Genomic DNA, 23064 nt, shown 5'->3' with positions numbered 1-23064 from the left:
CCCTGCCCTTTACTTTATTCTACCATCTCTTTTGAGCAATAGCTCTACTGTGACAGGTGTTAAAGAAGAGAGATGGATATTAAGAAAAGTTGAAAAAAATGATTCCACAGTGAATCTGCAACTGTTCAAATCCTGCTTATTCTCTATATCATTGCAGTTATTACCCTTTCATCCAAGAATTACATTAGTTGGTTTAAAATACAAATAAAGAACTACATGTGACTGCTTCTGATTTTAAGAAAATCCAGTAGTTTGAAGAGGTGGCCATTCCAGCCACTGCAAGTGTTGAGCTAAACTTCACTGTCCTTTTTCTTGCAGTTGCTGCTGTGGTGTTATTCTGCACGGCGCGGAGCCCACATAATATACCTCTGACTGAAGTAATCGGGCCAGTATGGCTCATGTTGCTGCTGGGAACTGTGCACTGCCAGATAGTTTCAACACGAACTCCTAAGCCTCCTCCCAGCACGGGGGGCAAAAGAAGAAGGTATAGTCCGTAGCAAAATACTTACAATTTAGGATTGTTAAACTCTTCCGAAGAACATGCATGGAAAATTATGGGAGTTTACAGTCTGTGCTCTGCAAGAGATGAGTAATTGATGCTCTGCTTTTGTCTGAAATTTTAAAAATGAAACGTAAATTGCAGTTTGCCTCTTTAAATTTTGTGATGAACTAACTTAAATGAATGCTTTAAAGTTAACTTTTAATGCATTGAATTTGACATTTTGCCTCAAAACAGCTTGTAATTGAATGTTAGTGGCATTAAAGTATTTATATTACTGCAAATTTAGTTTTAGAGCTTCCTAGAGAAATGATTAATGATTTTTGTGGGCAATGTACATGAAAAAATGCAGTTGGAGACACAGAAATTAAGTCTTTCAGCACTTCACTGACTGAGTATGTTTTGCTACAGTGAGTTTGTCCCATTAAAATGGGAAAACCTGCAGTAAGTTTTTCATATTTTGCAGATTTAAACCTCTAGTGATCAGTTGAAATATATCTTTGGGGTAAGGGTTATAAAAATGAATGATTGTTATGCTAAGTTTTATTAAATAGAGTTTATTAAATCAACACGATAAAGCTTTAGCAAAGTATTTTGATATATTGCTTCTTATTGCATGCTTAAAACTGCTGAGCACCTTATAGAACTAATAGATTGCATTTATAAAGCTACCTTCCAATTTTACTCTCTCCTAATGAAGGAAATTAAGGAGAGCAGCACATTTGGAAGTACATAGGGAAGGAGATGGCTCTAGTACCACAGATAACACACAGGAGGGAACAGTGCAGAGCTACGGTACAAGCACCTCTTACAGTATTGGCGCTGTCTTCAGAGATATCTGGCATGCTGCTTTCTTTTTATCAGGGTTTGTATTTATTTAAGGCTACATATGTGTTAGAGATGCACTATCCCTTTTCTGAAAGAGTAAACATTGATCTAATGATTAGATAAACCTTTATTGATTCAGATTTGGTTTGTTTTTTAATAGTAAATTGAGTGCAGTATTTGAACACGGATGTGTTCTTGTTCCTGAATTTGCCAATGCTGATGCATCAAAGTTCAAGACATACAGAATTATCTTTCTTTTATGTTAGCTTTTTGTTTGTGTGTTAGGTAATATTTTGATGCTGGGATTTTCTGTGTGGGCTACCAAAGATGAACCAACTTAGTTCCCTTTAATCCAGTGAGAATATTCGACTGTTTAATTTTTACTTCATTGCATTAGCGGCTTCTAATTCTCTGACAGAATTTTTATAGCTGTCTATCACTGTTAGCAGATTGCATACTTTTTCTGGATGAAAAGCATTCAAGATTCAAATAGGCACAAAATATACTTTACAAGTAAACACTGAAAATTCATTTTTTTTACTGATTGGAAGAAACACCTGTCGTTACGTTCCAGAGCTATTTTGCTCATGCAGTTCTCTGGGCGTTAAAAGAAATGGTTTTAAGTAACCTGTAATACAGATATGTGAGCTGTATACACCAGCATTTATTAACAGGAGAAAATATACTAATTTAATGGTATGAAATTAGGAAAAGGGATACTGCAGGTTGTTATGTTGATGTTTTGTTGTGCATGTTACGTATTGCGACACTAACTTGTCTGTCGTACTTGTGATATGTGCTCCTAACCTCTGGTGAGGCTTATCCTGTGTTACGTTACATACTGAGAACATCTAGTTGTAGCTCTGGAGAACATTTTAAAATATCTAAAAATTCTGAGGGAGGAGTTTGTTCTGTTTTTCACTAAGTAGGGCAGGCTAGATCTGACAGGCAGAGCAGTATGAGATACCTCCACTGTTCTTTGGGTAAACCCGCTTCCAAATGATTTCTTCTGTATATGCATTAGTATTTTCTAGTATGTTTGGACTGTGATTTTGCAAACTTTTGAATGTTTTCTGTCTTCAGAGAAGATAGTCACTTGCTATAAGAAAGCAGGCATTAGTAGAGATTTTTTTTTTCTTTCTCTTTCCCATTTTCTTCCCCAGGGAGCACAAGGAGCCCTTCCAGTTAGGAAGGGCAGTGTGGAACTCACTTTAGGATTTCTTTAAACCTTTTTGTGACTGGTATACGTAGATTTGAAGCCTCAGTGGCACCTACTTAACGTATGCACTGTCCTCAAAGATTGAGGAGCACAAAGTGACTGAGAAAGTTTTCACATCTGGCAACACTGATCCTTCAAGCCGCTATAAGTAGCATTTAGTCACTTGTTGCCCATTCATTTTGAGACACAGTTCTGTGTTTGTCTGGAGGGAGAATCATGTCAGAAACTTGTCCAGCTGAAGAGGAAATCACACAGATCAGTTTGAGCTCACTTTTTCTCACAGCTGAACAGCTGGGTCAGCGCAGTGGAAGGGCAGAGTGGGAGCAGGGACGTGGGAGCAGGAGCTCAGTGTGGGGCACGTGGGCTACCTAACCTGGCGATGTTTTTGCCTTAAGAAATCCTCATGAAAACCCCATTGCAAGGAAGCTGCAAAGTGACATTCGTCCCTTTTCCTAAGACATGTTTTGAAGCTCTTTTACGTAGGGCATTCAAATGTCATTCAAATATTTGTTTAGAGCAGTTAACATTATGGCATATTAATTTTTCACATAATGTTGTGTAGTGAATTAAAGTTTGTCATTTTGATTTTTTTACTTTTTTTTGCAAATCATTTTCTGGAGTTTTAAGTGGAATCTATAGTTTTAAATACACCATGAAACATCCTAAAGCATCTTACTGTCCTTTCACCTTTGTAAATTTACAATAAATCTATGGAAATACATAATATTCACCAAGAGTGTTTATGATGGTTTTGTGCTCATTTATTAGGAAAAATACAGGGAATAGTAGGTAAGTTCTGCAGTGCAGCTTCCCAGTTGAAGCTCTGGTTACATGTTGCTTCATACAAGACCAAAAAACCCAAATAAATTAAAATTGTTTCCCAGGAAGGAGTAGAGTGTCCATAATCTAAGAGATGGTGGATTTGTTCCATTTTATTGAGTTCTCCCCAGCCTTTTTGTGTTCAGGTCTCCCTTGTGTGTGTAAAATACCTTGTATCAGGAAGGGTATGAGGCAACTATCCTGATTCATAAGATGTACATATTAGAGTAATTCAATCTTCTGCTGGGTAATCCAATGCCAGACAGAATGTCTCCCTCATTAAAGACAAGGCTGTTGCATATATTGTCATATTCTTTCACTACTGCAGAGTCTTGCTGGATAGATTTCAGCCTTGTGTTGAGCTCTTGTTATAGAAAATATTTATATGCTCTGCAATAAGAGGTCCTGTCTTCAGCGAGTAGGCTCTAGGATCTGCTTTCTTATCTTGTGTTATCCTTATGCCTTCCCGTGGACGTTAATGTAGCACAATTTGGTGCTGTCCAAGGATTCCTAACGGCAGTTCTTAGTGTGAATACTAAAAGGTTTTTTTTAAGGGGAAAAAAGTGATAATCTTCTTGCATCTTAGAGCTTCCCCAGAATAGTATGGGAAAGCGTAAATCATCTGCTTAGCAGACTTGTCAGTAAGCAGAGTGAATTAAAACACAAAGCTGTGTGTTTGAAGTAGTAAAATGAAGCTCATTTCCAACTTCAGTCAATGGCATTTTTTTGAATTAGTACCATTTAAAGTAACTTTAACTCAGACCTCTTCCGTTTTTTTAATTTTGTTTTGCTTATTTTTAGTTAAGATAGAATATAAAGTTTCTGATTTATGTTGTCAAATGGTTGCTATGAAATTTTAATTGTGAAACGTAGGTTGCCTTTTCTCTTCACCAGCTAGTTACTTAAACAACTAGTGTTTGAAAGAAAATTATTTTGCAGTAATTTAAGAAAAAATGGACATTATTTGGAAAATTTAAAAAATACAAATATTCCATCAGGTTTTAAATTATTTGTTAGTTTGAGTTTATATTAGTAGTAAAACTAAAACATGGGTAGAGGAGGGTAAACGGAATTTAATTTGAGGGAAAAAAAAAAAAAGACTGAAGATTCATTAATTTTCTGCCTATATTTTTTCCAAAAATAGATCTAAGAAAGCAAAGAGCTCGATAGATAAATCAACAGAGACTGATAATGGCTATGTCTCCCTCGATGGGAAAAAGACAGGTAAAAGCAGTGAGGATTTTATACAGGCCCACAGGCAGCCCTGTGAAGTGATTAAGCCAGAAGAGCCGGGGTGGAGCGCTGCGGCAGCAAAAGCTACCTTCAACAATCATAGTCATCACAAAGTAAGTACGTGTTCTTGCTTACTAGTCTGTCAAATTGTGTGTTGTATATTTATGATGCTCTTAATGGATTATCATTTATTTTAATGTAAGATGCTTCTAAAATGACAGTAAGTTGGGACCAAAGTGCTGTTCTTAAGTCTTATTTCGCCATTTTATTCTTAGTTTCTGCTTTTCCTTATCCCTTCACAGATCTCTTCTTTACAAGCACAGCACCAAAATTGCATTGTAGTATTTCATTTAAAACAAAACAAAAAAAACCCACACATTTTTAACTGAGATGTCTCCATGTCAGACGTCAAAACACTGCAAAAGAGAAAAGATTAAAAATTTTACCTGATCTTTTCTTGGTAAAAATTGAGGAAATACTTGCTCTCCTAGGTAACTTCAGCATGCAAAGGGGAAAAAGAGACAGCTTTTTCAGAAACATTGCTTGAACCTCCATGGTGTTAATTTCTCTGGATGCTCTTTCGCTAATACTTCGTGTCTGATGAATAATGGAGCATGAAGAAGATGCAGACCAGAATCTCAAGAGGGGGCAGATTTATATCTCCTGTTTCTTGTAGGAGGGCCCTTAACATCTACATGTCCTTAGTGCAATGCCCAAATTCATGTGCTGTTTCTTGCCTACAGTTTCTTTTAGAACTGCTAAACACATTGTACCTTTTCCTTCCTCTTTTGCCACTCCTAGCGCAGACCTGTATTTATGCTCAATTCCACGATACTGGCAACTTACACATTTGTGGCCTTTCTGAGCGTTTACCTGTGAATCACCTTCCTATTCTCCTCTTCTTTTTGTTGATCTCTGCAAAAGATGAGGAAAGCACAATTTCCCTGTCAAGGAAATAGGGATGGCTTAGGTAGGGGGAAAGATGGAAGAGGTGCAGGCAGTAGTGGTGAAAGAAATCACCAAGTCTTACTCAAGAAAGACATTTCATTTGGGATTCCATAGCTAGATAATTTATCAAGCCCATGAAGATCCGTATGATTAAGTCAGAATGGTGGTGATGAAGGTTCATCTGGTGGCAGAAGCTTTCTTGGCTGTTGCCATGTGGGAGGTGTTCTCTCAGCACTGATTGTAACTGAGATGCAGCTGCCTCTGTCAATTCTAAGCATTTTGCAGCTTCGATAAAATTCAATAGACCAAGGTTTTCAAAATGTTTTAAGAGAGTTTTTAGATTTTAAGGGTTTTACATTTAAAAGAATAAATGAGATGTTGTCTCTGTTTAGCTTTCTTGGAGCGTACACATGTACCTCAAAGAGAAGTTTAGAGTAGGCCTCTCTTTTCTCTAATTAGTCTCATCCCTTCCTCCAAGAACTGTCTTATTTTGTCAGTGCTGCGACAGACTGTCCTGTGGGCAGAAACAATCTGACCTTGAACTGTCTCAGAAGACATCACTCATCATGGAAGAGAGAGTGACACCTCATTTAGCTGTGGAGAAGAAGGCTCTGTGTTCATAGATAACAACCTCACATCTTCTGTCCTTGGAGCATTTCAATTATGACAGGAAGGCTCCAAAGGAAACTTCATGGTGTCTTATTTTGTGATCACATATTTTTATTTAAAATGTGAAAATATATGAAAATCTTATGAAGTTGAAAGATCCATGCTTTCCTGCCTTTGTCCCTCTAAGGGCTGCTTTTGTTTTGACTTAAGTCAGGGAAATGAAAAGTGAGAAAAATAGCAATCTGAATATTTTACAGGCTTTCTGTAGCACTTTACAGCTGAAAGAGGAGATACACATAATAGCTTTGTGCTGATAATTGAATGTTATGGTGTCTGCTCTCATAATTTTGTTTTTTCTTCTATATATATTACTTATCATTCATTCCTGGGTATATTTTGTTTACAGAAGCTCACATTTAACATACAAATGCCAGAAATGTTCTTTAGTGCAATATGAACTACCCTTTATTCTCTGAGAAATACTTGTTTCGATATTTCAATCTCTATTTTATAAAATTTGCTGTAACATTTGTTTTTTGCAATTGAAAATGCAATAATTTTTAGTTCAAATGACTTGATAACAATGTTGCAGGAAAAAAAAAAGATTTTAATAGCTCAGAACAAGACTTGGTATCAGTATGTGTCTTACTAATACTGTATTGTTTAAACCAGGATACTCACAGGACAGTAACAAATTTGTCAGATGAAGTTTCAAGTGAGGAAGGGCCTGAACCTGGATATTCCCTCCGGCGCCATGGAGAACGCACTTCCAGTGACTGCACAATTCGAAACAGGAAATCTCTCCATTATAAGAAACACTATCCTTTAGAGGTACGTGCTTTACCCTTGCCTCTTCTGTAGATTGTCAACATCTGTTGCTCTCTTTTTGCATCTCTCTCTATAGATATATTATTTCCCTCAACCTTTGGATTTTAGAAGACTATTAATTGGAAATGATGTTCTTGGTAGAAAGAGATTTTTTTTTCTTCAAAAACAAATGTTTTGATTTTTTTATTATGATTTAGTTTCTTTGAGCTTCCTTCTATCCATTTGTTGTAAGCATTCAAAAATATCTTCTTTAGATCTCATCAGAACATGGCTAACAATTGATGTCTTTTGACACCATGTCTCCTCTGGAAACTTGGTTTCTTTAGGGAAACAGTGACTTCATAACAGAAAGACTCTTTTTCTCGCTCCCTTTGGCATTCTGATAACTGGCATATTTTTGTTATGTCACATTTTCTTGATGGTAGTGTTTATTGTTTGGTGTCCATTCAGTTTGTAGCTTTCTTCAGGAAAAGTCTCAATAGAAGAGATGGACTATACATCTATATTATCATTTCTTGGTGTTTATTAAAACAGTCATTTGAAATATTGCTATGAAATTTCAATTATTTTTGTTACTGTATTGCAAAAAGAACACAAAAAGTACACAAAAAATTAAGGGTCTAGAAGACATCAAAGCTAATAATAGGCATACTCAGATTGAAAGAAAAGTGTCTATTTTTTCCCCCTAGTTCAAGAAGTGTACAACCTTTTTGCTGATGGTTTGCAACCTAGCAGATAAGCAGATATAGGAGGATTTTAAAAAAGGACATTTATTTATTTATTTGTTTGTTTTAGAAACAGACTATTTATGTCAACTTTTCTTCCAGAACTGTGGGAAAAGAATGTAAAGAGTAATTACAGCTCCGAATAGATGCCACTTACAGGGCACACAGGGTTTAACAGGGAGCACAAGGTCCAAATCCTACTGCTTTCTGGGATGATTGCTACAAAGCATGGAGATTTATGCTTTGCATAAAAAACATAATAATTATCGGTTTCATTTTTTTCATGTGTTTCATAGAAGTCTAATTTAGAAAGATCTAGAGGGCTGGCTGTTTGAAATGCTCTGTGCACAAGGCATGGATCAGTTAGTTTCAGATCACTGTCTAAACAGGCAAATGCTGAGAAATATTTCAGATCTGTATTTCAGCAGATGCCTTTTGGCTGTACACTCGTGCAGCTGCTAGGATTGGATATGAAGAAATGGAAAGCAAGAAGAGCAGTCACATTTTTTCAAGTTAAATATATCTTTTTTCTTGCATAAAGTATTTTAGAGTTTGCAGACTCTGAAGATGCTGGCTAGGGAAGAGTGTGCAGAACCGAGGAGCCTGCGCAGGCTCGCGGGCAGCTTTGGCAGTAGCACTTTACACGTGTTGCTCATTTGCTTGTGCCTGATGCCGTGAAGAGGAGGCTTCAGTTGTTGTTACTAGCTCACTCCCCCACATAGCTACAAAGCAAAGGAAACAGAAGTTCTCAAATCCATGAAAGCTTTCTTTGTGTTTCAAAATACGTATAGTTTAGTGTAGAAGTTGGTGGATACGCTCCTGACTTCTGTAGTAAGTTTTCCTTTATCTTAATGTTTCTCAACTTAATTTTGAATTCTCAACTTTGTTTTAGCAAATATTTTCATGGTTCTTATTCACCCAGGACTCAGAACCCTGTAATGACTGTGTTTGGTAAAAAGCCCTTAACTGTTTTAGTTATTTTTAAGAATGGATGATAGTTCACATAATGTCTTTCTGCACTGAGGTTATCCCCCACTTTGTGAGAGAAAGGACTAGAGTTCAGAGCAAGTAATTTATCCTCTATGAGCAATACTGTAAAGAAATATTTAGAAATTAAGCATGATTTTTAGCAAGAACAAAGAACCCTTCAAATAGAAAAGCATTAAAAATCACATTAAATTACTGATCCTGCTAAAATTATTTGATTTTTTTTTCCAGTTTAGAAAAGTGGATAGGCTTCAAAAAAGACATATGAAATAAATTTTGCTTTAAGAGGGAATGAGAATTGCCAGAGGTGGTGATGAGTAGGAGGATACTGCTTTTAAGACTACTTAACAACTTGTAGGAAACAGCTTGATTCTGCTAGCAAGTTCAAGGCTTTGCTTTTTTGTTTCAAAGAGAACATTAGATTTTTTATATACTTATAAGTATGGAGGGATTTGAATGCCTCAAATTTGATATTTTTTGTGTAGGATTATCTAAGATGTGGGTAAAATTTGAACATAAGACGCTTTCTTCTCAACTACCCTTTATTAAAATAAACAACTAAGAAGTTAGGTATTAAGTGTAAATTACATATAGACCAAGTATTGGTCAGTAAACTTGGGTCTTGGTTCCTTCAATTCTCAGTTTGTATGCATGGAACTGATGAAATAAGAGATAAGTGCAGCTCTCTCTCTTACTGTTGCTTTCATCCAAATTGTTCTCTTTTTATGAATTTAATTCTTTTTATGTGAATTTATTTAAAAAAATACACTAAGCAAAGAAAGACATTTTGATTATTACCTAAATAGTTCAGCCAAAACCACTAGAGACAGAAAATCAAAATACCCAGTTAATTTAAAATGATTTGTGATTGACACTTTTCTCCTTCTTGGTCACATTCCTCTATTACAATTTCAATCTGGTGAATATGGCTTTAAGTCTCATTTTTGTCTTGCTCATTGTCACTGGAATAATGAAGTTCTAATACATTTTTAAAAGAAACTTAATTTATGCCTTATGAAATCAGATGTTTGAGACATAATTGGATTATGTGGCTAGATGAATTGCTACTTAAATTTGAACTAATGAGTTTTAGAAATCTGAAAACCACCTATTGCCTTTTAGTAGTTTTTATTAGTATTTATTTCTTCATTATATGATCCCTTCTCAACAGATCAGGGACTACAGACTACCATATGTTTGTATTGGGTCTAACTGTGTGCAACCATTCTCTTTGGCACTTTTTTAGTAGGCATGTAATCTTTTCTGATTAGAAATATAATTGATTGGAACAGAAAAAGTAGATGAACATGGATTCACTTTATTTGGCCTTTATAACTGGCCTGTTAAGTGTGTAGAGTACAAAAGCTGCGTTAATGCCAGTGCTTGTTTGAACGTCAGGATACAGCTAAATCGGGTACGAGCTGCAGCTCGCGGTGCTCGAGTTCCAGACAGGATTCTGAAAGTGCCAGGCCGGAGTCGGAGACGGAGGACGTGCTGTGGGAGGACCTGCTGCACTGCGCCGAGTGCCACTCGTCCTGCTCCAGCGAGACGGACGTGGAGAGCCCCCAGCTCAACCCAGCGGGGAAGAAGGAGTATCGGGATGACCCCTTTCATCAGGTGGGCTGATGGAGTCGCCCATTTTGACTTTTACAGCACATACGCTTTCAGTCTTATCATATGCTCATGTGACCATATATACCTGTGAGAAAGAGCTCTGCAGGAAATGAAAGCAATAAAGCCAAAACGATTTCATAAAAAAAGGAAAATTTGATTTCTACAACTCAGCCCTTAATGTGTCAAATGAAGCACAGACAATATACTGAAATAGCCTGTGGAGTATTTGAGCATTTGAATATTAATTCTAAATTAAAATTCTAATTCAAACCAAGAAACTAATGTAGAATCTCCTTCAGGACAGGTACTGATCGATTTACAGTTCCTGTGTTGTTTTTTTTATTATTATTTTTTCGTGCACGATATTTGTTTATTTGAACCATTTAAATATGGATGAGAGTATTAAACATTCTTCTGGCTAGACATGTAATAAATGTTGGTAGTGCATACCTCAGTATTAAGGAATGTATTGTAAGGGATTAATGTTAGCTAGTTAATACTAGCTAAAATTAAAAAAAATATTTTCAGAAGACACAAATTTTGCTCACAGCCTGAACTTAAAAAGAGGTATATGTTGATTATTTGGTTTATTTTTAGGCTTTTTTGCTTGTTTGTTTACATTCCTTATAAACATATAAATATAAGCTTAAATGGGAATTCTTTGAGTAGGGAATCAAATTTGTTCATCTGCAGCTGTGTTTTTTGTTTCATTCTGGCTGGAATTTTGGAAGTTTAACTCCTGGTGTTGCTGCTCCCTCTAGAGGGAGACACTGGAGTCTGTGATTAAGATGGGCTCTCAGCAGCTCCTACCTGCATTGATCAAACTCCCAACTCCTGCCTGAGTTTTGCCAGATGGATTCCTGTCTGGGACAGGGCGCCTTTATTCAGAACAAAGATTCTTTTTGATAATAATAAAGAAGTTGACCCTAAGCACTATTTTTCAAACTGCTATTAATCAGAAAATAATGTATTCCGTTATATATGTTGTGAAAATAAAGCTAGTTAAAGTAGGTCTTTTCCATACCTCCCTCTTTGATATGTTTGAGCAATAAAGTGAACTATTAACCTCAACTAACTAGAGACTGGTATAAACAATATGAGGAAAGGGGATTCTGTTTCTGTGCAGCATTTAAAAAAATAAAAGTTGACTTTTTTTTTTTTTTTTAAGGAATACTGTAGGACAAAAATATAGTATTATAAGAAATGTAATCCCTTCTAGCTCACTCTATAAACGGGACTCCTGGTCAATATTTGTTGAATGTGTCTTAACATATATTAGTACTAAATGATATACAGCAATATTTATATATGGCTAAAGGCTTTTTTGTCAGTATATTGCTGACAAAAAAGTAGTGGCACAAGAATAGATGTTTGTTGCTGATGGAATGTCTTGTCTTCCCCAGAGTCACTTGCCCTGGATCCATAGTCTGAACCCAGGACTAGAAAAGATAAGTGCAATTGTATGGGAGGGTAATGACTGCAAGAAAGCAGATATGTCTGTGCTTGAAATCAGTGGCATGATAATGAACAGAGTGAGTACTCATTTCACTTTATGCAAATATTATATTTAGAGTCTAAACACTGCCAAAAATAACTTCTTAAAAGTATTAGCATTACTGTTCTGTGGTTTACGTCCCTCTGTTTTCTTCGTTACCACTAGTTAGTTACCAGAGTTATCAAACTTGGAGTAGTAGGACAATAAAGATGCATTTGGGTTTTTAGGTACTTACTAACACAGTTGATCTTTGTTTTATTATTCAGAAGTGGTATATTCCACAAATTCTATTTGTGTCCTCAACTGCTACGAACAGCTAATATGTGGGGTTAGAAATATATCAGAAATACAGCTGTGAGTATTTGGATGCTAAAGTTAAGTGTGGATGAGAAGGCTCTTCACTCTAGGAAACAAACCTCTAAGAGGAGCAGTGGGATGTTGGACTTCCTTCATCCCTATCCTCGGGTTTTTTCCAACTATGCCTCTTAAGAAAGGAAGTAGAAAAGCATTTAATTTATATTATATTTCAGTCCAACATGTTATAGGGCTGAACACAAATTCCAAGCATAGCTTAGGAGAGCTACCAATAGCTCTTACAAATTGATGCTTCCTTTCTCCAGCCTCTTAGAAAGCAGGGTTTGTTCACAAGCTTCGTACGGACCTTTCTATCTGACTTTTCAGGTTGCAATGGCAATAGAAGTAAATTCCAACAAAGGCATGGCCAGCACAGTGCACCTCCAGTTTTCTCTGCTCTATAAACACCTTGGCAGACGTGATCCCTTTAAAAAGCATACAACCTGAAAGCAAAACACAAATAAGAGTGAGATTTAGGGTTGTAATCACAGCAGTCAGAATGACTGGTGTTCTTTGTTAATTCAGTGTCAGATGCATTTTTAATACAATATACTGGAGTATTATTACTGCAATGTTATGTTTTGAATTATATATAATAGCTATGTTATTAACAGTTAATGGTTTTTAATGATTTGTGATATTGTTTGCTGTGCATTAAGCACTCAAACTTCATTCTGTGCTACTATCTTTAGTTTAACCCCGGTGTGAGGGACTTCCTTTTTCTTAGAAGCAGATTATGAACATACTTGGTTGGAATTTTCATACAAGGTATAAAGTAATAAAATTATCTTTTTGATAGTAAAGTAGTACTATCAGTAGGACAAGATTTACTGCAAAATTAAAGATTTTTTGCTAAATTTCTGCTTTTATTTCTAGGTGAACAACTACATACCAGGAATTGGTTACCAGATTTTTGGAAATGTCGTGTCTTTAATCCTGGGTTTGATGCCATTTGTCTTTCGACTTTCCCAAGCTAAAGATTTGGAGCAGCTGGCTACACATTCTGCTGCTGAACTTTGTATTATTGCATTTGGGTCAAACGGAGACTTACTGGTTCTCTCGATGGTGGTTATAAGTTTTGTAGTCCGTGTGTCTCTGGTGTGGATTTTCTTTTTCCTGCTGTGTGTGGCAGAGAGAACATACAAACAGGTATGGATAACGAGGCAAGATGTCTCAGCCAAAGCAAAACAAATGGTTATGTTTGAGTTCTGTTATTTGTGAATATTTACAACTTCTGTTTTTCATTGTGCTAAGTTATATAGATCAACCTATGACAAATGCTTCAGTGGGTTTACAGATAAGGGATTTATTCCCTTTATTATTGCAGCATACAGAAGTTTTCTGCAGTCTTGGTAGCTATTTTTTTTTCTGGAAAGCATTTTTGAGGAAAACATGTATGTTTTATTTCAGATTTCTGTCTCAATTTATTGACCAGCTTCTAGTCATGTCCGAGGTTGTCTTTATTCTCCACAAGGAGAAAGTTTCAGTAAAAGAGCTCTATAAATTTCTGCTGTTTTCCAACAATGTGTTTCATTCAAACCACTTCAGTTCTATTTCAAAGCAGTTCAGTCTAGACCTTAGCCAAAAAAAAACTCTTCTGCCTTGCTAGAAACCCAGTTCCAAGGCAGAGAGCTGCTAACTGAAGTAATAAACATGTTAAAACTTATTGCAAGTTGTTCGCAATTAAACTTTCAGATTTTTTTTTTCTTTGCAGAGACTTCTTTTTGCCAAACTCTTTGGTCATCTAACATCTGCCAGGAGGGCAAAAAAGTCAGAGGTTCCTCACTTCCGTTTGAAGAAAGTACAAAATATAAAAATGTGGCTTTCTCTCAGGTCCTACCTAAAGGTATATACTCTTTCCTACCCCTCTCATATAAAATATCTCAAGATGAAATCTGCTCCGAATTATTTTAGAATTAGATAAAGGATGATAAAAACATAAAGTTACAGTGTAAAAAGTGGGAAGCCATAAGCAGAAGCTTTTAATGTAAAGTCCCAAATAAATTTTGAAAGACTACATTATTTTTAGGGGAATTTAGGCAGCGCATTTACAGGCCTCACGAGTATCGCATCCCTTGCGTAACGGAAGTTTCGGTTGGGGATGTTGCAAAAAGAGGTGTCCTTTAACCATCACACTTGAGAGACTTGCATCTTTTTCTGTGTAATCTGTAAGGAGTTGAGTGGGAGGAAAGAAAGGTAACACTGCTTAGGCAAAAATTGCATGAGAATGAGTTGTGATGCTTCAAGCTACGCACACTAGCGTTGCTGTTGGATGTCTTGCCTTCTTTCCCCAAAACTGTGCCAGTGACTTTCATCTCCTCTTGCACCACCACAAGCGTTTGTGTAATAGTAGTGAAGAACAACATAAAACAGCTGTATCAGACCCTGACCGACAGGGCTCTGAAGCAGGTGTGTAGGCAACTGATCAAACTGAAAAATAGACTGTTGAGAATAATAATTTTCACCTCCATCTGTTGCTTTACTCAGTTCACTGGCCAGTGGGTGTGTAAATGCTTGTGGCAGCACAGTGAAAGAGGTGGAAAGAAACAGCTGGGGAGCAAGGCCACCTTCTCTCCATGCTGCTGCTGGACTTGGCATTTGTTCAAAACATGCCCCCAGATTCCTTTTCAAAAACCAAATTCAGTAAATGATGTTCTTTAGGATGGGTTCTGCATGTGAATATTCAGTTCCTGCCTTTATTTTTAGGCCTGGTAGTCTTCAGAATTTGGTGGCTGAGAACAATTAGTCTGGTATTACCAGTTTGTTTGTATTTAAGCTGAACTGTCTCTCTTTGTTGTCACTGATTTAATACTTGGTAAGGTCCAGTGCTATGCTGAATTTGTTCAGAGAATATTGCCTAAACGTAAGCTACTTCATATAGCAAAGGAGCTGACTGAAAAAATTAAGTAATGACTATTTTATTTTCTTGTAGTCTCCTTGAGATGCCTATGCTGGGTTAATCTCATGTTCCTTAAAGGGTATTCAAATGCAACTATATTATTTAGTTTTGATATGGTGATTGGAACTTAGATTACAGAACTGCAAGCCAGGATAAAGCTTGATTCAAGGTGGGAATCCAGCTGGATCCACCAAATATCAGTGCTGACAAGGTAATTTTTCTCTTATTTTCAGCGTCGAGGTCCTCAGCGCTCAGTCGATGTCATAGTTTCGTCTGCCTTCCTGCTGACCATCTCAGCTGTATTTATCTGTTGTGCACAGGTGAGGAAATCTTAATTGCATAAACAGCCATAACTCAGTTGGTACTTTTTGGAAGTAATCAGCCACCTTTTTACATGATGACTCCTGCTAGCGTGAAACACCACGTGAAAATGAGTAACTGCTATTAGAGCTTTTCAGAAGATTAAGTTCCTTGTATGTTTTACCTATTTTAGAATATTATACTAGCCATCTTGTAAAAGCTGAAGGAACCTATTGACAGCATAATTACCTAGTGTGGTATAATATTTTTTCTAATCAGTATTTTCTTTCATTGTCCCTCTTGAATTTTGGGAAATGGGGATTTTTCTAACGTTTTGCATCAAAACCTACTTTTGCCACCCCTCCACAAAAACCTCCCTCGAGATTGACCTTGGTTGATGATTTCTTTGTGAAAAGTAGGGACCAAAGTGGTTGGCTGTGTCAGCTTGCCCTCTAGTGGAATATCTGGCAGGAAGGAAACTCCTGCTTCAGTAGGATTGCAGTGCTTGAGACGATTGCTTGAGATTCTGCTTCAGTGTACAGGGAAGCTTCTGAATGCCTTTGGTTGTGTTTTTCTTCCCCTTTCTTCCCCAGTTAACACTAATGTGTTTTCCTGGTAGTTAATTATAAAAGAAAATAATAAAAATATAATTTAGTAATGATTCTACTTGGATTCGGTTTTCCATATAAATCATTATATTTGTAGATGTTATTTTGTTTTTCAGTCCATATAGTGTCTTCAACAGTTTGAACTTGAATTTAATATTGTATGTTTTTTTTCCAGAGATACGAAAAGAAAGATATGCCTTGCAAAGTATACATTTCTCAAATCTGATAACCTGTCTAGGAAAATCTCATCTTAAACAAGATGTTGATTTTTTTAAATTTTACTTCAAAAATCTTTTATGCTTAAAAATAACCACATTATTTACTGCGTGTGATTTTTTCCTTAGATTTGTGTGGTATATAGCTCTTCTCATATTGTAGCATAAATAGTACTCTGAATTCAAATCTAATTTTTCTCTTTTACTTTCAGCTACTTCACATGCATGAGATCTTCCTTGATTGTCACTACAATTGGGAGCTAGTAATTTGGTGCATTTCACTCACCCTTTTTCTCCTAAGATTTGTTACTCTTGGGTCTGAAACCAGTAAAAAATACAGCAATACCTCAATATTACTTACTGAGCAGGTGAGAGTCTGACATAACTTTTTGTGCTGCTGGATTTTTCTAACCTTAATCTCTTGAGTTTGAGAGCATAGTGGATGGAGTGGCATCTTACAGGAAAACTTGAAATGTTCAGGATATTCAAAGTAGAGTAATAACAAGAAATGTTCATACAGAAAATTATAGGAAGTTGATTATTTTGCTTTGAGATTTCTTTGAGCAGCAGACAGCATAAATATTGTGGTATATATTCCGTTTAGTTACCAGCTTGCAAGGCAAAGTGGTAGTGAGACATTAACTTAAAGCCTTCAGAGTCTCACTTATTATCATTTTAATCAAAACCTTTAATAAATAAACAAATCATTCCTTTGCCTCTGGGAGTTCTTTGCACTCAATAACAACAACAAAAATTGTTATTAAACAAACTTCAAGCTGATTGCCAACCCCTTTGCTTAGTTTTTCTGATGAAAGTAATATGGTATGTTAAAACTATTTAGTACTTTTTTGGCTCTCATTTTAAGGTCTTAGTTTAAAATATTCTTCAAATTAACTCAGTTCTACTCAAACATGATAAATATTTGACATAGTAAATGTAACATCACTTGAGGTGTGCAGAAAGAAACTGATCTGAAATTTAACCTCTGTAACGGTTGGGTATTCTCTTTCCCAGCATTACTTCTCAAAAGTGAAACAGAGTGTTACTTGGTTTTATGTCTGTTTCTTTAACTGGACATTCTTGATTTCCTCAGGGTTATTTACTAAAGGGTAATGTGAAACCCTCTTTGGATTTTTCACACTACACAAGGGAAATTCATTTGCAGTGTCCACACGTGTAGCTGAGGCAGCCAGGTGTAGATTTTAGTTTGTGGAGTGCAACTCTTGGGTTAGTGGCCTTTGTGCGTCGCACCTGCTGGGTTTGATGTGCAGTTCAGAGTGATCCTCCATTCCAGAGCCACGTGTTCCTGAGACTGGAGAGCTCTGCATTGTCCTTTGGATCCTCAGAGTATAAATAATATCCCAGTGAAGTTTGTCTCCTCTGTTCCTGGAGTAAAACCAGAGGAGAAATTTTGGAAACAGATTGGAAAGAAATAGAATTTCTGGTCTATTTTGCTTACCTGGGTTCCTATACTATGCTATTCATTAGAGTCAGCTCTTAGGTAGACAAAATGAGGCATTTGAGCTTGTTCACTGCAATGAACCACAAGATTCTACCAACTGTATAAGGCTGAGTTCACACAGTGAGGCTGGGAGCTGAACGTTTTCAGCCAGCATAGCTGTTGAAAGAAGTAATATTGTTTTGACCCCAGTACTTGAGCATTTATTTCAGAGATTGTTGGATCACCAAACGCTTAGTTTTCATATTGAATCCAGTTTGTCCTAGTATTTCCACAAAAGATCTTTGTGAAATGAAATCTAGAGCAAATATATAATTCACAAAATAAAAAGAAAGAATGCATACTACTCTAGTTGAAACTCTGACTTGTTTTGGAGGAGTTATTCATGCTAGCTGATAACAACACTCTCTTTACCTTTTCCTTAAGAAAGATGTGTAAAATTCTGACTTTTTGGCCTTTCATATCGATGGACTGGCACTCACTTAAATTCAGTTGAATTTTAATGGAATAAGTACTGTGTGTGTCTGTCGTGCGTGCAAGGGATGGGGCCCATTTGAACTGTTGTGCCCCAAAATCAGACATCAGTGGATTGGGCTTATTGATAATTGTTATGACTTTAAAAAAAAAAAAATCCTAAGAAACCTCCATGGATAAGATAAAATTGCAAGTTTCACTTTCCATCAGCAGAATTCCAACAGCTTCTTCCTGCTTGTAGGTTCAACCTCTGAATTTAATGATCAGGAGTCATGCTGGGAAACTAAAAGACCTATCATTTTTACCTATCATTTTTAGATTAAGGCACTTTTTGACTGCGTGCCGTCTGTGTGTAATTTTTCAAGTCCTTCTGAACTTTTTTAACTTTGTGTAAAATGCAAAACGTGTCCTGATCAAAGTTGCCATCTTGCCAGGTTCATCCTCTAAACAGTTAGATGGTTGTGCTTGCAGGTGTTCAGACTCCCCTCGTGTTTTGAAGTATGATATCGAACGTTGGAGACTGCCATTTTTTTCATAAACTAAGAATGAAGTCATATAATTGTCAAAGATATGTGACCCTTGCTAGGATTTGTAGCTATTGCTTTTTCAGAGTTGCCAAGAGTCTTAGTTAATTCCCGTTTTCAGACGTTTGTGTTGCTGAAATCAGTAGTTGTATTTAAGGTCTGGAATCCCTTTGCCTCTAAGAATGGAATGGGGAGCCCAACACACCTTGGAATGTTTTAAACATACTCTTGGATTTTAATCTCGTTGTATAAATTGCAGTGACCTTTTCAGGGAAACTTTATATTAAAGAGACTTTGTTTAGATGTCCATTACCCTTATTTCAATAATTAAAAGCAAGACACTTAAAAGTTCATTTTATTTCTGTAACTTTGCCCCTTTTGTAAGAGTCTCTGTCTGAAGGATTTCAAAGTTTTGCTAAACTGCTATTTGTTGTTGTTGTTGAAGGTTATAATCTTAAAATAAGAAGTTCACAGCTTTTCAAGCCAACCTGTTTTTCCCTTAATTTACTTTTAATACATAATAAAAAATAGCCAACTTTAGCCTCGTCAAGGATAGCAAAAGTGCGTCATGTTTTACCATTTCAGTCTGTGTTCAGTAGCTTCTTGGCGTGTTAAATCTGTAAGGTCCTCATTTGTGGACCTGTGGAAATGAATCAACAAACCAGAGAGGCTAATCAAAGAAGAAAAAATAAGTCATACAGACCCTAAATACCTACTTGTGTTTTTCTTGCCTGATTGGTGAATAAGTAACATAAAAATGTAAAGTGGCAATGAAGTTACAAGTATAAAATTGTTGTAATAGTATGAATTGTATTTTGTTATGTATAGAATATTGCATTTTTTCTGCAATATTGGGTTAGTATTTGTTCTTCAACATTAAAAAGCCAGAAAATGCTAATTTGTGGAAGTGTAATTACTGTTCTGTCATGTGGCTGTTGAGTAGACACTAACAGTAATAAGACTTGGTCTTATTATTAAATGATTCTAAATAAATTCCTGTTAATTCTAAATGATGATACTTATATTTTGTTTAAATCAGATAAACTTGTACTTGAAAATGGAGAAAAAGCCTAATAAGAAGGAGGAACTGACACTAGTGAACAATGTTTTAAAACTTGCTACTAAATTACTGAAGGTAAGATTTAACATAGTATTACAGTATTGTACATAACCAAGAAATAGAACAGATATTTAATGAGCCACTTGGGTTACTTGTGCAGGCAGTACAGGATGCCTTGGTTTAAATCTACTCTGCTGCTCTTGTCACGGTGACATGTTGTTCATACACTTGTCTGTTATGTTGCCATCATTGTGGATTGCAAATAGTTATTAAATACAGTAAGTTGTATTCTTTATTTAGTTTATTAGGTTTTTTTTTTTTTAACTCTCAAAAATAATGCCAGAGGAAGAGAATTATATTAGGTCATTTTTGTTAATTTTTCATAATAATGAGTTACCTTTTTGTCATGGTGGAAGAATTTTCAATGGCGAGTTCTGCTTTTTTTTTTTTTTTTTTTTCGTTCTCTTAGCTGTTTTGAAACCAAAAGCAATTTCTGGGAAATTGTAAGGAGTAGTAAAAGGATGGCCCCTTGGGATTGGGGAACTAGGTTTCTGCTTTCATGTTTCACTTACAGGAATAAAATATTACTTGGTCTAGACAGGTAGCCTCCAAATTTGTGAAGGGCCACTTAGAGAGCAGCAGTCAGCAGTGAGTGAACGTGCTGGCTGTTTTCTTGCACATTGGTTTTATAGGAGAGTGTTTTCCTCTGCTGTGGCTTAAGGACTTCCTAAACAATACACTGTAGTTCAGTGCATACGTGAACAAAAATATGATACAAAATATAACAATCATGAAAGTTACAACATTATTTTAGGAGCCTTCTGTACCCATATTTAATGAGAGCTGTTCCGCAGTGGAGCTTAGTAATCTTGTCTGTTTTATGGCAGTTTGTTGGTCTTATTCAGGCTCTGAACTCAAAGGACAGAGTTCTTGCGTGTAGAGAATACAACACAGTGAACCCCAGTGTGGGTTAAAGCAATTTATTACTTCCTGTAACACAACTAATTGCTGTTACCATGGTCAGTTAATATGAATGTTGCTGATAAACTCCATTACTATCTATTAGTTGTACTCCATTACTATCTGTTAATTAGAAGAAATGCAATTTACAGTATGCTAAAAAAGGCAGGCAGTAGGCAAATCAACAAGGGCATGATATTTTTTAAGGTATACGGATAAATGTAATGGTATGAAAAGTCGTGATTATTGGAGAAAAGCCTGTTTGAGATTTTTTAAAAGAACAAACCAATAGCAATACACACGTGTATAGTTTGTGATTCCCAATGGTGTCGATGCTTCCCGTCTCTAGGAACTGGACAGTCCCTTTAGGTTATACGGGCTTACAATGAACCCTCTGCTCTACAACATCACCCAAGTCGTCATCCTCTCTGCCGTTTCTGGTGTCATCAGTGACTTGCTTGGATTTAATCTAAAGGTAACTGCTAAGTATGCCCTCTTGCACCGTGCTGTTCAGGATGTTACATTAGCTGAATTAGGTATCTTTACGCATTAACTGGAGGACATGCTGTTTGAAAGCAGTTTTGAAATTTGAGCTGTATCAGAAGAAATGTGATGCATTTGTCCAAGCACCTCTTTTTTTTTTTTTTGTGACTTTCTTGCTATATTTATGCAAATAATTATGAAGAATTCAGAAATATGGAGGCACTTGTATACATAAATACAAAGACCTTATTTAACCTTACTACCATGACCAGCCTTAACTAGTGTCAGTCTGTGAGTATTTAAGGACATTCCTATTACAGAGTCTACGTGCTAGACCTATCTGAACTCTAAATTAAACTCTGGAAACTATTTCAAGAATTAAGCTAAGAAGGACCTTAGCTACCATTGGCTGTTGTGTTTTCCTACATCTGCCTGATTTCTTTTCCTAGTGCAAAACAAGGAATGCAGAAGCTATTTTGTATATCATTGAACATGCACTGCGGCAGTAAGAATAAACAAAGTGGCATTGCAGTTTTGGTGAATAGAAAGCTGAGATGGGAAATAATGTTGATTTCCTGCTTTAACTTTTTCAGCTCTGGAAGATCAAATCATGACAATATATAACGAAGATGAGATAACACAGTGTTACCGAAAGGCTCATTGACTGACAAAACTGCCTCAAAGCAGCCACTGAATCTATATTTCAGAAGCTACAACCTCTTCAAGGATATTGTGTGGAAAATTGAAGTGTTTACATCTGACTTGTGCAATCTTTGTATTTATTTCATCTTTTTGCTGTTTCATGTTCATTTTAGTTGATACTTGTATTTTATTTTCAAACACATTTGTTTAGTTTGGAAAGGGTCAGTTTTAGAAAGGGTCAAAACCCTCATTTCTGAGAATATCCCCATAATTGACTACACTAAATTATTATGTCTGTTGTTGAAGCTGAAGCCAATGGTGAACATTTATATCTTATTTTTTTTTTAGCTATAGTAATGCTATATGGAAGTCATTTTATTTTGATTAAGTATATAACTTGCCTAGAACATTTCATTTGCACCATTCATTTCTGAGGACAACATAGCATCATTAGATGTTTGGTTGCAATAGAAAGTGAAACATATACAAAAATAAAGTACTGACAATACAGTATGACAGGTAGCAGAAATATTTTATATTACTATTAGAACTAAGTGGGGAATTTTTAATATTTTGAGGAATTCCAGGATCTGAACTGCTGTAGGCTGCAGTTTAAATATCCTGGGATAATAATAAGTATTATATAACAGATCAACAAGTGCTCTTTGATAACACTTTTATTAGAGCAATAATTGTAAATGGTTACCATGCTGTATGATATTTTGATAAAATTAAATATTGTATTTATTTGAAATACTGGGCTGTTCTGCACAGCTCTGTGCATGCTCAATATGTGCACTTTTTACTGTTACTTTTAATGAGAAACTTTATATATATATATATACATATATAATGTATATTAAGTGGAATATATTATGGTGAACTATGGAGCAGTATATTTTCTGTCTTGAAGCTGAATATTTAAGCAAGTGATAAGTTACTGGCGAGGAGAATGCTGCGAATGCCGGAGCAGCAGCTGGGTGGATGCTCTCCTGTAGGACACTGTAGTATATGCCCTCCGTACCACATGGCAGTTTAAGAGCAGCTGAACACAACCCCCCGGTGCCCCTGGTGGCAGGAGCAGCAGGGAAGCCTGGTGCCCTGCAGGTTTGTTCCTTGAGATGCCCCCCTTCCCCGCACCCCCGTGCCTCCTCCGTGGGCATCCTGCCCTCGTGGGCATCCTGCCCTCGGGCTCCCCCGAGCGCCAGCCTCGCGCTTCCCGTCTCTCCCACGTGGACATGGTCCCCAAGTGGCTCCTGCTTTTTTCAGTATGACAAAAGGG

The 23064-nt window shown here is 36.3% G+C and overlaps 1 protein-coding gene across 1 annotated transcript in view; it reads left to right on the top strand.

Annotated features, from left to right (window-relative positions):
- PHTF2 (putative homeodomain transcription factor 2) overlaps positions 1-22587 on the top strand; it is a 44010-nt gene extending 21423 nt beyond the window's left edge. Inside the window, exons 5-17 of the mRNA XM_010211023.2 lie at positions 319-484; positions 1200-1364; positions 4510-4711; positions 6828-6986; positions 10094-10312; positions 11713-11841; positions 13035-13307; positions 13873-14004; positions 15291-15377; positions 16393-16548; positions 19677-19772; positions 21007-21132; positions 21734-22587. Of these exons, the coding sequence (XP_010209325.2) occupies positions 319-484; positions 1200-1364; positions 4510-4711; positions 6828-6986; positions 10094-10312; positions 11713-11841; positions 13035-13307; positions 13873-14004; positions 15291-15377; positions 16393-16548; positions 19677-19772; positions 21007-21132; positions 21734-21754 (1931 nt within the window). The 3' untranslated portion in view covers positions 21755-22587. The remainder of the gene's footprint in view (positions 1-318; positions 485-1199; positions 1365-4509; positions 4712-6827; positions 6987-10093; positions 10313-11712; positions 11842-13034; positions 13308-13872; positions 14005-15290; positions 15378-16392; positions 16549-19676; positions 19773-21006; positions 21133-21733) is intronic.
- The last annotated feature ends 477 nt before the right edge of the window (positions 22588-23064 follow it).

The sequence above is a fragment of the Tinamus guttatus genome, unplaced genomic scaffold, assembly GCF_059628265.1.
Source record: "Tinamus guttatus ecotype Peru unplaced genomic scaffold, ASM5962826v1 Tinamus_guttatus_pri_ptg000489l, whole genome shotgun sequence".
In the NCBI taxonomy this organism is placed as follows: Eukaryota; Metazoa; Chordata; class Aves; order Tinamiformes; family Tinamidae; genus Tinamus; species Tinamus guttatus.
This window is presented reverse-complemented; position numbering and strand designations above follow the sequence as displayed.